The 14,082-nt window shown below is 40.2% G+C and overlaps 1 protein-coding gene across 2 annotated transcripts in view; it reads right to left on the bottom strand.

Moving 5' to 3' along the window:
• The window catches only part of AP3B1 (adaptor related protein complex 3 subunit beta 1), a 310,175-nt gene that overhangs the window by 143,761 nt on the left and 152,332 nt on the right, over nucleotides 1-14,082 (bottom strand). For both annotated transcript variants that reach the window (XM_050946875.1, XM_050946876.1), the window contains exon 15: nucleotides 1,516-1,692. In XM_050946875.1, coding sequence (XP_050802832.1) covers nucleotides 1,516-1,692 — 177 coding nt within the window. The remainder of the gene's footprint in view (nucleotides 1-1,515; nucleotides 1,693-14,082) is intronic.

Raw genomic sequence — 14,082 nt, 5'->3', positions numbered from 1 at the left:
TGGGGAAGGGGCTACTTCCCGAACCCCGCTAACTATTACTAAACTAACTATGTTAGTAAAGAAAAAAAGTATAACTATACAAATATATATATAAAAGGATTATAACTACATAACTATATACATGAGAACTACGAGTAGCTAGGAAAGTGGAGGTCAGCTAAGCCACGCTCCACTGTTCTGACAACCAACACGGGCGGTAAGAAGGAACTGAAGGGTGGCTGGGTCGGCAGGGGTATATATCCGGCGCCATAGCGGCGCCACTCCAGGGGGCGCCCAGCCGACCCACCAAATGTTGCTAGGGTAAAAATCTTCCGACGAACGTGCACGCGGTGCGCGCACACCTAACTGGAATGGATATGAGCAAGCACTCAAAGAAGAATAGTCTTTAGTGTATTCAAGACTGTCCTTATTTCAAATTACAATGCCTCCCTACAAGAGTAAAAACATTTCAGATTCTTGAATCTGTTACTATAACCATCATACCTAAGGTAAAAAATTAGCATGTAACTTTTATTCACTGTTTTTAAAACTAATGAAAATAAATATTGTTGAAAAATGCAATGTAGACAGAAATTTTGTTAAAGTCAGAGTCTATTATTACGGTACGGTAAACAAAGGGTCATTTTATTTTTAGAAAATCTGGTGAAGTATTTATGTTATGCTTTGAGAACTCAAAAAGTCTGACTCCAAAATATAGTAGGATTTTCCAAAGAACAAAACCTGAAGATCTCATAAGCTATTTTGGGGGAAGATATTACCGAAACTGTATATCTTCCACTTTTTAAAACAAGTTTGGGCTCTTAAACTTTTCCTTACCAAGACCACCTTGGGACTCCTAAGTATGATGCTTGCAGAACTTTTATGTTTACAGCACTGCCATGGATAAAAAAGAGTCTTCTCATTTTGTAAGCCCATAACCTTTTACTTGAAGACTTTAATGAGTTTCTTTCTTAAGGATAGATGGTGGATCTCCAAATGGATCAATGCTCCTTCCTCTCAATGGCCACATGCATGCAGCAGAATCCTTTGATAACTACTGTGACAACTCTTTTGAAGCATGTTGATAGTTGGCAAACAATCGGATGCATGTTCTACTTTGACTCCACTAGAGAAAAAACTCAGACTGCAAGTGGCGAAGCCCCAGAAAAGGGGAGTAAGGTAATAGGATCAAAACCGCCCTGCTGTTTGGCTCCCTGCAATACAATTAACTTCCTGTTGAGTGAAAAGCATTAACCCAAAACAACTGAAAATCAAGGACGGTTTGTCAAATTCCCTACAAATGGAATTGCTAAATTTCACTCAAACCGAGCACCAAGGCAACAAGTACATGGACCTCCTATTCTGTGTGCTACTAGTTTTGGGTCCAGTCAGTGATGCGGTAGTAAATTTCCACATGTCAAGCTTCTTTGTTTTAGATCTATATGTAAGCAATGAGTGCTAATCCATGCAGAATGCACAAAATATATTCTACGGGGGGCAGGAAAGGATCACTTATTTATATAGTCTTACTCTTACCTGTTTTGAGTTGGTTAAATACAGTTTTGCTCCCAAATTTAAGATCTGCAGCTTCACAAGATCATCTTCATTAGTGAAGCTCTTAGCCATCTTTCTCAAAACATCAGGAGCAATCTTTGGAACTCGTTCACAATATTCCCCAATAAGCCAGAGAATGCTGGCTCTAGCCACAGGAACCTAAGTGATGAAAAAGTTAAATATACATTTCACAAATATACTCATTTGTAACTTTAATTTGCTACTAAATATGCATACATATAAATATACAAGTAATCAAATATTTACTACTGGTACTTTGGTAATACCTAGAAGCCCCAACAAAGATCAAGGCCCCATTATGCTATACATTGTATATGCGTATAGTAAGACAGAGCCTGCTCCAAAGAGCTTACAAGCTAAACAGACAAGTTGGATGAAGGGCACTACTGGAAACAGAGGCACAGGGATGACATGACTTGCCTATGTTCATAGTGCAAGTAAGTGGAAGAGTGGAGAACAGGACCCAGGTGTGCCCCAGCCACCACACTGTCTCTCTTTCCAACATGACCTTCAATGGTATGGTTTTATGCATTTTATCCATCATTATATGGAGATATACCTATCTCACAGAACTGGAAGGGACCTTGAAAGGTCATTGAGTCCAGTCCCTGCCTTCACAGCAGGACCAAGTACCATCCCTGACAGATTTTTGCCCCAGATCCTTAAATGGCCCCCTCAAGGATTGAGCTCATAACCCTGGGTTTAGCAGGCCAATGTTCAAACCACTGAGCTATCCCTCCCCCATGTTTTATTTTCAAGCAACAAAACAATGTTTGTTTGGTGTGTGAGTTTTTTTGTTTTTGTTTTGTTTTTAAAAACACAATAAACTCCCTCAACTCCAGGTTATCTGTTTTGAAGATGCAAGATACATAGCTCAGGCTGTTGCTGTCCTTCCTTTATAATCCTTTTTTAAACTCCTCTCACTTCACTAAAACGACTATCTGCCTGAATTTTCATTACAAAATTATCTTAAATAGGGTACAATTTTTCTCAAAAGTCTGAGGCAAATTTGACATGGAATTTGGGAGAGATGAGGGCTCAAAAATGAAATGATCTCACCTCCTGAATGTTTTTCTAACTTTTTTTATGTCCATAGCTCCAAGATACCATGGTCAGAGACTCCAAACTGTTCTTTTTATATTGGTTTTCATAAAAACTGGTATCTTTGACCACATTTGGTTGGTTTGTTGGTAAAACAATTCAAAATGTTGGTTATTAAAGGAAGGTCTAGTGTATAATATGGATTCAATTATGACTTCATAAAGGGAAAGCAGGAATATGGGGGGCAATTGGGAGTGGTTACGAGTTAGACGGAGAGAGCCACATTCAAGGAGAGGGGTGCTCCGTAGTGTCCTAAGGTCAACTTCAAAACTTGCACCACATGCCTCCCCAAGACATAGTTCTCCTCGCACAACATGGGACAAAGGTAAGGGGTGGAGGATTCTGTTGTGTGCCTAGTACATCATGGAAAGCAAGTATAAGGAAGCTACATGCAGGAAATATAATTTTTTTGTGGGTAAAAGCAAAGACCATCTTTGCACATCTTGAAAATAACAACGTCCCTGTACAGCCTGAAAACTCTGTAGGGACTCGTCACTAAGCAATGTTTTAAAACAGTTAAAAAAAACCCAACAGCTGTGCTGCATGGCAATTGTTTTATAACACTTCTGCTTAAAAAATTACTATGACTTTACAAAGTGTTTTTCACTGCAGTAATATACAGATATTTTCAACCTTAGGCACCAAAAACGTAGCTGAAGTGGAGTTGAGACTAAATATTACATGCAAAATAAAAAACAAATCTGTGTTACTGCCTTATTTCTCACCTCTCTGCTCCCTACTTCCCCAACTTGTGCATTCCTTAAGCAAACTCCCATTTAAATTAGTTGAAGTTTTGCCTTGAGTAAGGAACACAGGATTGGGACCAAACTTTGGAAAGTCAAAGTTCTAAATATCAAAGCAGCAACCACCACCTCCTTGTAGATATGTTGTGTTTTCTTGTCAAGTGTATGGCAATAGGGCAAAAGAGCTTATATATATATATATATATATATGTGCATGCGACATAATTACAGCAGGAACCAGAATGTTGAGTTTGCTATCTTTTATGCATTTAAAATCACAACTATAATATAGTATTAACTAAATTTATACCAATGCCCCCTCTGCTCCACTTTAATTGTATTCAGTCAAAGAATGCACATGACAGTGCCTTTGAAACAAGGAATGTATCTCCCTATAGTATCAGAATACTATATCAAGAATTATACAACATATTTAATCATGAAGGGATACATATATAATTTATAAGTAGCTGACCCCCAAATTAAGGTGAATGGAGGGCAGGGTAGTGGGGGTATAAGGGAAGGGTGGAAGAAATCAAGCCCAGCACATTTCTGAGAGTAAAATGACAGGAGGAAGGAGTTTAGTCCTGAAGCAAGAGTACTCAGGAAAAATAAAAGATCCTTCAAAATAGCAAGTTTGAGTCCCCAACAACAGGATAAACCAAAAATCCTCTCTCTTAATGAAAAGAACAAGGAGTACTTGTGCCACCTTAGAGACTAACACATTTATTTTATTTATTTTAAGGTTTTTTTTTCCTCCTGCTGATAATAGCCCACCTTAACTGATTACTCTCGTTATAGTTAGTATGGCAACACCCATTTTTTCATGTCCTCTGTGTATATATATCTTCCTACTGTATTTTCCACTGCATGCATCTGATGAAGTGGGTTTTAGACCATGAAAACTATGCTCAAATAAATTTGTTAGTCTCTAACGTGCCACAAGTACTCCTCATTCTTTTTGCTGATATAGACTAACACGGCTACTTCTCCTAATAAAGTGAGTTGTTTAAGGATTAAAACCAGAACCGTAGTAGATATTCATTTCATCTCTTAGCATGCTCAAAACTCAGAATGCAAACAAACTCATGGAGATCTAGGGAACAGTGTTAAAAAAATATAGACACAACCAAGGTATTTTATTCTATACTTCACATAGTTGCAACTATTCACATCAATAACAACAGAATTAAGTGTGTTATGGGAAAACAAAAGGATTCCCAACAATGACAAGGAACCAAATAGATTGTGGCAAAACAGAGTAATAAGTTCTACCAAAAAAAAATGTCAAAAGCATAAGTGAAAAGTCCAAACATTGAAAAGATATGCAAGCCAGGCTTAATATAACTCCAAAACAATATAATGAAGGAACCATAAAGCCCTAAGATACAACATATTTTCTTGCAACACTGACAATATTTCTAAACTGTATTGTAGTCTAATGGGCGACAGCAAGGAGAGACATATTGAACAACTGTCAAATGAAAAAGTTTTAAACACAGTTAGAAAATATATTCATGTAATGTGATAAGACTGATGCCGTTACTGTACACCAATCTCAGAAGGGAAAGAGGTTATTTCTAATGTTCCAAAGGTTACACTGCATTAAGACCTTACTCCCAATCTATTATTTTAAATTGGGCTAAAGAACAGTAATTGAGTGATACATTAAATTTTCCAGTACGGGAACAGTTCAAGTTGCCTGCAGTACAGATAGATACCTCTAAATAAGAATATATGGGCAACTTCAGATTTCAGTTATGCTAGATTTATTTTTCTTAAATATTTCATTACATACTTGTTAAAAGATAGAATTTTACAGGAGACCACCAACTACACTAGTTTAGGTAGCTGCATCAGAGAAGTATTTTTGGCGTATAGTTTCTCTTTCATGAAGCAAAAAGGCCACTCACAAGCAGACCATTTCAAGTATATTGTCAATTATCTGAGAAAATTCAATTTAATACCTTCTCTAAGTTAAATGGGGCCCTAAAATTTGTAACCACTGAGCTATATTTAAGCCACTGCATTTATTTTATTCCTTCCAATGCTTTTTCTGTTAAATTATTAAAATACTTCACTCAGTGTAACTAACTGTTAATATAAGAACTATAGCCACTTAAAACAGTTTTTGAAATTCAGATTAAAAATTGTACCAGAACGAAGCTTCATTCAAACAACAAAAGATAGTCTCATGAGATGTTTCATTTTTTTGTTCCTTTTCTGATCAAGGCAGTTAGCTTGCTATGTAAATACTGTATACATTAAACACAGTTATGTGCAACAAGGATCAATATCAATTAGAGACTTTTTGAATCAACCCCAGCCAAAAGCCATTTCAATGAAAAGTATATATGGAATGGATGAACTCAATGTTTCCGTGTCAGTGGATTCGTTAGGGAGCAGAATCACATAATATTTTCAGATTTCTTTTTCCCTGTTTAAGTCTCTCAGTCCTCATCCATGTAATAGTAAGCGTATGATCCTGCACCCATTGTTTGAGACATTCTAAACCATTCAAAAACAGCAAACAAGAAATGAAGCCACTTCTACTCCTTCACTGCCTTTTCCAGTACAGCGTAAGTAGGGACCTTGAATTGACAAAAAATACAGGAAATAATACTTCCATTATGTAGTCTTGCTTTGCATTATCCTCAAAGGAAAACAGGATTGTAAATTACTTTGCCTGATGCTTTATTCTATATGCCCTGAGCAAGTGGTTAAGTGCACTTTTCAAACCCTAGTATTAGAAGGCAGTTTGTACTGCCATTTTAACCCATTAACTTGTTGGGGGGGTTTGTGGGAGAGGGAATGAAGCCTTGGCTGCTCAGCAGTTAGAGAAAGACATCTAGAAAGATTTTATAGATCACTCTGTAAGTAGCTTAATTCAATAGCTATTGTGTTTTCAACTAAAACCTTATTGCACAACACACCATTCTAAAATAAATCATGCAAACAACAAATGTATCTACTCAAATTTGTCAAGGAAGGAATCAACAGACATCTAAACTAATAGCAAATTAGACCTAATATTCTCCATCCACACCCAAGAGGTTTTGAAATTTAGCTGGGATTAGAAAGGGGGCAAAATGGCAGACTGCCTGATAGAGGATGGGAAAGTGCCTGGAAAACAGTTGGGGGGGGGGGGGGATTATTGTTTTTTTGTTTTCTGCATTGTTTTTCCACAGTGAAACAGTTCAAGGACTCCTCTATTATCTGAGCCCCAACAATGTGAAATTATTTAAAGGTGATTCCACTCCCTCCTCCAGCTCAGCAGCATTTTTCTTTTTCTTTTATTCTGGTTAAAACCTTACAAATCCACTATTTACCAGGTTGCAATGCCTCAAAGGACTATCCATATTCAAGAGAGAAAACCACAAAACTCTAGAACACAAAACAAATGTAATGTATTGCACTTGGAAAGACAGTCATATTAATAGCAGGATGCATGAAGATGTAATTGGTCTAAAAGTTTTAGTAGTTATTCTAGAGCAGGGCAAACACCTCAGGCAAGACTATGAGCTGCAGTTTTGGATTTGGTATAGGAACAAAGCCCATTCTCTATGACTCCTTCCCACAATTTAAGGAAGGCAGATCATAATCAATAGAAACAGCTAGCCAACATGAACCCTGCACTCTTGGAGCCCAAACCTGAAATGCAGCAATAAGAGGATGTTCCAGAAGTGCATCCCTCCTGAGGTTTATTTTTGGGGGCAGAGGAGAGACAGTGGCAGCAGGGAGAGAGGATGACGTGCCCTAAGACCATTCCCAAAAGCCTCCCATCCTATTCTAGTGGCAAGAATGGTAACCTAACCCTCTTTTCCTAGCTACCAATGCTTCTTAATCCCTCCTGTCAATGGCATGCCCCAATACAATTTCCCTTCCAAGTGTTGAACTCTCCAGTGCCACAAATCCACCTTAATCTCCTTCCAGCTAACGAAGTTGGCAACTCCTCATGCTCCCTTCATCCCAGTGGCAAGTGTTCCTTCTCACCTCCTGATTAAAAATTAGCCCTGCAGACCTGTTTCACAATCAAGCTGTGCCCTTTGATCTAACCAAGAATGTCCCTGAAACAGAATGAAAGATGACAGAGGCAAAATACCATCAATACATGGAAGAAGTAGGCTTAGTAATTCTAGATGAGGGCAAGAGAACAGCGAAGCAGAGATCCCAACACCTAGCAAGCAGCACCGAGCAGAACAGTGAGTGCTTGCTCCTGGGCACAATGTGCCCCTGCCAATCTTTAATGGGAGAGGGAACCTAATTTAGAACATACTTAGATTGTAAACTCTTCAGAACAGCAGTGTTTTTCTTATCACAGAATCACAGAATATTCAAGGTTGGAAGAGACCTCAGGAGGTCATTTAGTCCAATCTCCTGCTCAAAGCAGGGCGAACCACAACTAAATCATCCCAGCCAGGGCTTTGTCAAGACAGGCCTTAAAAACCTCTAAGGATGGAGATTCCACCACCTCCCTATGTAACCCATTCCAGTGCTTCACCACCTTCCCAGTTTACAGGTGAGTCTCATCTTATGCTGGGGTTACGTTCCGCTGTCAGTGCGTAAAGCGAAAATCACATATAGTCAAAATTACATTGAGTGTAATGGCGGGTGGAATCACCCACACTACAGGTACAGTATTTAAATTGTTGTTTTTCTCTGTTGGGTGGCAGGGTTGTTTTTGCCAATCGCACAAAGCTGAATTCGTGTATATTAAATGCACGTAAGATGAGACTCGCCTGTACTAATATCCAACCTAGACCTCTTCCACTGCAACCTGACACCTTTGCTTCTTGTTCGGTCATCTGCCACCATTGAGATTAGCCTAGCTCCATCCTCTTTGGAACCCCCGTTCAGGTAGTTGAAGGCTGCTATCAAATCCCCCCTCACTCTTCTCTTCTGCAGACTAAATAACCCCAGTTCCCTCAGCCTCTCCTTGTAAGTCATGAGCCCCAGCCCCCTAATCATTTTCACTGCCCTCTGCTGGACTCTCTCCAATTTGTCCACATCCCTTCTGTAATGGGGGGACCAAACCTGGATGCAATACTCCAGTTATGGCCTCACCAGTGCTGAAAAGAGGGGAATAATCACTTCCCTCGATCTGCTGGCAATGCTCCTACTAATACAGTCCAACATACCATTGGCTTCATCAGATTTCTTTTGGCCCAATCCTCCAATTTGTCGAGGTCACTCTGGCCCCTGTCCCTACTCTCCAGCATATCTATCTCTCCCTCCAGCTTAGTGTCATCTGCAAACTTGCGGAGGGTGCAATTAATCCCATCACCTAGATCATTAATAAAGATGTTGGACAAAACCGGCCCCCTGACCGACCCCTGGGGCACTCCACTTGATCCTGGCTGCCAACTAGACATCAAGCCGTTGATCACTACCTGTTGAGCCTGACAATCCAGCCAGCTTTCTATCCACTTTATAGTCCATTTATATCTCTTATGTATCTGCAGAATGCCCAGCACAGTAAGGATGTAGTCCAACTGCTACTGCAATATGAATAGGCTTAGCAGAATTCAATTTTTATTTTTTCTATTGTCAGTGATTTTTATCAATTTTTATTTTTTAAATTTTTATGTTTTTATTATTTTTACATTTATGGAGGTAGGGTTGAGGCTAGGGCAGCGCTGACAGTGGGCTGCAGGGGGCTCTCTGTGTAGTCACGTGTGTCAGGACACTGAGGAGCAAAGTTCAGGGGAAGTTGCAGTCATCCTGGCCCGGTGGAGCACAGACCCGCTGGCCAGGACTGTAAGGAGCAGCACGAGTCGTTGGCCACTGCCCCGCTGATGAACAGTTCCTGCCCGGGGATGGCTCCCAAACTATTGTCGGGCAAATGAGTGAGTGGGGCCATAACAGTAGAGCAGCAAAGAGCTCCCTGCATGGTCTTAGGGCCGTGACACCTGATCCCAGCAGGCACAAGGTCTGGGGAAGGCTGCGGCTCTGTCACTATCAGCTGGTGGTTAGAGAGCAGGCCCATGACAGCGGGGCTGCAGTGGACTTGTCCTGCACTGCCACAGGAGCCACTGAGCAGTGGGATAGCCTCCCTCATGGCCAAGAACTCTGTCTCCTCCTCCTTGCAGTCCTGGCCATGATCTCAGCTCTATCTTGCCAGGACTGCAGCCTCCCCTGCACATTATTGCCTGCAGGGATCAGGTCACAACAGCCCTGAGGCAGCACAGGGAGCCCTCTGCAGCTCCATTGCCAGGGACCCACTCACTCACTCCTGTGACAGCAGGGCTGCAGAGGGCTCCCTGCATGGTGGCAGACCCAGTGATACCCTATCCCTGCAGGCACGTCAACTGTTACTGATTGATTTTCTCCTGTTGATTTCTGTGTGTCAGCTAAAATCGACATTTACTGACAGTTATCGATTAAAACAGAATCCTGCCAAGCCTAAATAAGAATAATTTAACAAGTAGAGGGAAAACTACAAACGGATAGAAGCACTGCAGTAATATGCTAGAAGAGAATCAAAACTTATAGACTAGTTGGGTTTTCAGAGAAGTTAACTGTCAGAGGCATTTTTTGTTAAAAGATGGTAGCAAGTCTTTTTATGATAATTAGGATGTGCTGAATCCAAATATGGCTGTTGCCAACCTGCATGTTGTATGTAAAGGCCTCTACCAAGAGAGCAAAGTAACATATGGAAATTGCTTAAGTGTAAATCTTTATTTTCTTTTTATTTAGGATTAACATACTTCAGTTGGATTTTAATGAGCTGTTGGATATAATAAAAGTGATCAAATAATATGCAGAACACTTTTTACAAAAATATTGAATTTCAGTTTCTTAATTGCAAGAGGTACTAGAAATAATTTAACAGGTTATACAACTATGACTGATCATGTTTACATGGCTCTTAAAACTTGAGCATTAGCATCTTGAAATAAAAGTACACAAGCTGACTTATCAGAAATACAGTACAATCTAAAAACACTCATTTTTACAAGTGAAATTATTTTCTTGACTAAACATTCAGTAAATATTTTGAAGAAATTATTCAACAATTATTCAACAATTATTTCAAGAAACTTTGGTATACAGTGGCAGACTGAATCAACATCCTATTAGGTCAATTATAACGATAACGATAACATCTACTTATTTGATAATACCGTCCTTATGCACTGTCAGATACATTGACGCAATCTTGTTCCAGTTGTTTATATTTGCATGCTCCTCTACAAACAAGTCATGTTGTCTTGCACCTACATTGCTGACTTCTGCACCCTATTGTGTGGTCACAGAATACTGCCTCCATGCAATCTGCTGGAACTGGTGGCAATGACATAAGCTGCAGCACCAGATCTCCATCCTTCTGTTTCCAACCCACTCTATTTGAAAGAGGAAGTACTGCATTTGGGCAGTGGACCTGTTTCCAAACTAATGTCTGGTAATGAGCTCTGTGCATGTGAAAAAAAAAAAACTGCATCACTTTTTTGGGGATAGAGCTTCTGATGACCACAAGCATGTGAACAAAATGGCACATTTTGTCAGTGCTCTGGACTTCTACATATATCTTCTAAACAAACTCTGCTATACTTTTCACCTTCAGGTCCAGGTCCAAGGTGTGTTAGAAGCTGATGGCATCGCTGAAAAACTTTTCGTGTTTTCTTCTTGCTGTGTTCAGCATCACAACTAGTCAGACCATGATTTTGCAAATGGTTTTCAGAACAGTGGGTCCCTATTATAGTTGCTCACAAATGGCAGGAACAAGAGAGTACTTTGGTTCCTTTGATGTGCCAGCTTTCATCCAAAGCTGCCTACATGTCCTTTTGCTATAGTGATCCAGTAAGAGAATAAGCACATCAGTCTACCTGACTGCAACAACCAACACTGTTTGTATCCCTGTGAACGCAGCATAAAATCATTCTTGTGTCTGCTTCTTTCTGATGAGCACACAGTTGATTAGTCTCAACTGCTGCTGTTGAGCACCTTACTTCATATCCTGAAAGTCACCAGCCAGAATGATTTTATCATGTTGTGCGTGTCTCGTTAGTTGCTCAGACAAAAATATTTCAAGGTCCTCCTTATTTTCTAGAACTGCAATGAAATTCATCCAATTACTGTGTGTGGAAGAGGCACATATCTTCCTTCCACTACTCTTCGGATGAGTCTTCTACCTCTTGAGCATTTCTACATTGTATCACGCTTAGTAGACTCCTTCCAATACCTATCAAACACATCATAATTTATTCTGTAGAAGTCTGCTCCAGACTTTACAAATATTCCTGCAAGGTCTCCAAACATTTTAGTTCCAGATGGCTTCCACAAGCTTGTGCATCTATTATACAGGGGTAACTGTTGGCAGGCAGTGGACATCAGCTGTCAGTACATCACAGAGTATTGCTTTTGTGCCTGTTCTTAGTCTGCCATTTGACTGTGCTAATGCCAAAGGGCAGGCATTAACTCATGTTTCAAAATTTGTTGCAAATTGACAGTCTTGCCCGCTTCATAGCCTGAGATTAATCACTGAAGAATATTTCTGTCTACCTTCATGGTAAAGGCTTTTCCTTTCACTTCTTCCCCCACCTCATATAGCATGGAAAAAGTTGGAGCATTATTTTTTGGCAGCGGATCATGTCTAGGCTCACCCTCTTCTGTCACAAGCTATTTCTCCACAAAACTGTCCAATTGCACTTGTCCTAGGATCTTTGCATGTAACATTACATCTTCTACGGCTTTAGTAGTCAGATTTTGTGTTTCAATATTTTGCAATGAAAAGGGTGGCTCCTCGCGGGAGAAAACTGTGAATCACTGAAGTGATCATAGGAGGGCATTCTCACCTTCACTGTCACATAGCTTCCTTGACTTATATGAATAAGTTGGTCATCCAAGCCAACAAGGAACAAGGGTCAGGAATCCGCTGCAATTTGGGCTCTTAGGTTGTAAGTCAAGGCCTATTTGCTGAGGGCTGAACAAGTCGTGGTGATGCCTGCAATTCCACCTCCTTTCTTTCCTATGCCATTAAGCCACTCTTGGCTCTAATTAGGATCCACTTGGTTGAACTTCAGACATGATCTCTTAACAACAAAGTTCCCTTGCTGGAACTCCATGAGCATGTCAGTCAATAATTGCTACAATTCCGTGATGCAGATGGCACCCCACTGCACATAGTCAGATCTCATGGAGAATGAAAGCATACATTTGAAGGTGAAAAGATGCAGCTCTCAATTTCCTTCTCTCTTGGCACAGCTGAATATGAGTGGTAGGACAGCATTTCCATGTACTGCCACCAAAACCTGAAGTTCACATTACCTTCACCTTTGCTGGACACAAATGTAGACATGAGATTTCAAAATCTATGTGAAGCACAAACTGACATGAGCTCAGCATAACAACATGACCGAGCAGCTTTAATGATATCCTCTTTGAGCTCCTGATCTTATGCGGTTATGAAGTCCAAGAGTTGTGGAAGAAGCAGGCTCCATAGTGCTTGAAATGTCAATCTGTGAGCCTGCATTGCTCTAGCATATGACTTACTATTCATAGCTTGTTCTGTTAAGTTTGGTCTAAAAACATCACCTTCAATCCAGGCATCTGCTACCTCCAAAGGCTGTGTATGCTGACCTTAGAATTTTTGGAAGTTCATTCAGATAAGCCACTCTCTGTACTTTGGTGTGGCCCATTTTAGTTCCATTTAGTGTACAGTGCAGAACTTCATCAACCGTTAGAACCACATACTACTGCCCATGCACTGATGACATATTTGCAACCCTGTGCAATTGTAACAAGGGTGTCTAGATCATGGGCAGGGGCTTGAATGACGGGTGAGTATCCAATGGTAGTTATTACTGGCTCTGTTGTCATGTACAATTGGTTAAAATGTGTCCATCTACATCCTCATTTTGAAGTTTAATGATAAAAAGCCATATCAGAGGTTCTTGCCTACACTGCAGCTTTACAGTTTTCTTCAGATTCAGAGTACCGCTCTTTGCCAACAGGGTCCCTGAATACTGGTTTAGCTTCATCATTTCTTACACTGACTGGTATGACTGTGTCACCTTAATCATGAATACCGAGTATGCTGTTTGATGACTTTAGATCAATCAACGTCAGATTTGGTCAAGTCATCTTTGCCAAGCAGAGATTTGGGTTCATGACATGTGGTTTTGCCATCCAGCGAAGCATAATGTATGTTAATATTATCAGCTAAATAGTGAATAAATTTCCTGGGAATCAGATTAGGAGGAACAACCGCAATCATTCTCATCATCCATTGTTTGCAGGGTTTTCTCTGCTAAGGCTTTGTCCACCTTTAAAATTCCTTCATAATACATACAGTGGCCAGACTCATGAAAAAGTAGAATGAGTTGTTTTGCCCAGTTGCCTGATGGAGGGTGCACCCCAGACCAATATGCTTTGAGGTTCATTACTTTCCACTGTCCACACTATATATAATGAACTACACTAAGCACCTTGAGTTTCACTGATTCTTGTTTCTTAAGGTTCTCTTCATCAACATCGCCCTCAAGAAAAGATTGGCCTTCATTCAGCAAGTGAAGGAACATGTATAGGCAATCTGGAATGCAAGCAGCTGCATCATCGTCACTGACACTGAAATCTTTGTGGTCAGGATGTGAAATTTTCAATGCAACATGTACCCATGACAAATGTGTCTTCTTGGGAATGGTCATCTCATCATTTGCGAGATAGGTACATATATTATACTTGA

The sequence above is a fragment of the Gopherus flavomarginatus genome, chromosome 3, assembly GCF_025201925.1.
Source record: "Gopherus flavomarginatus isolate rGopFla2 chromosome 3, rGopFla2.mat.asm, whole genome shotgun sequence".
Lineage (NCBI taxonomy): Eukaryota > Metazoa > Chordata > Testudines > Testudinidae > Gopherus > Gopherus flavomarginatus.
This window is presented reverse-complemented; position numbering and strand designations above follow the sequence as displayed.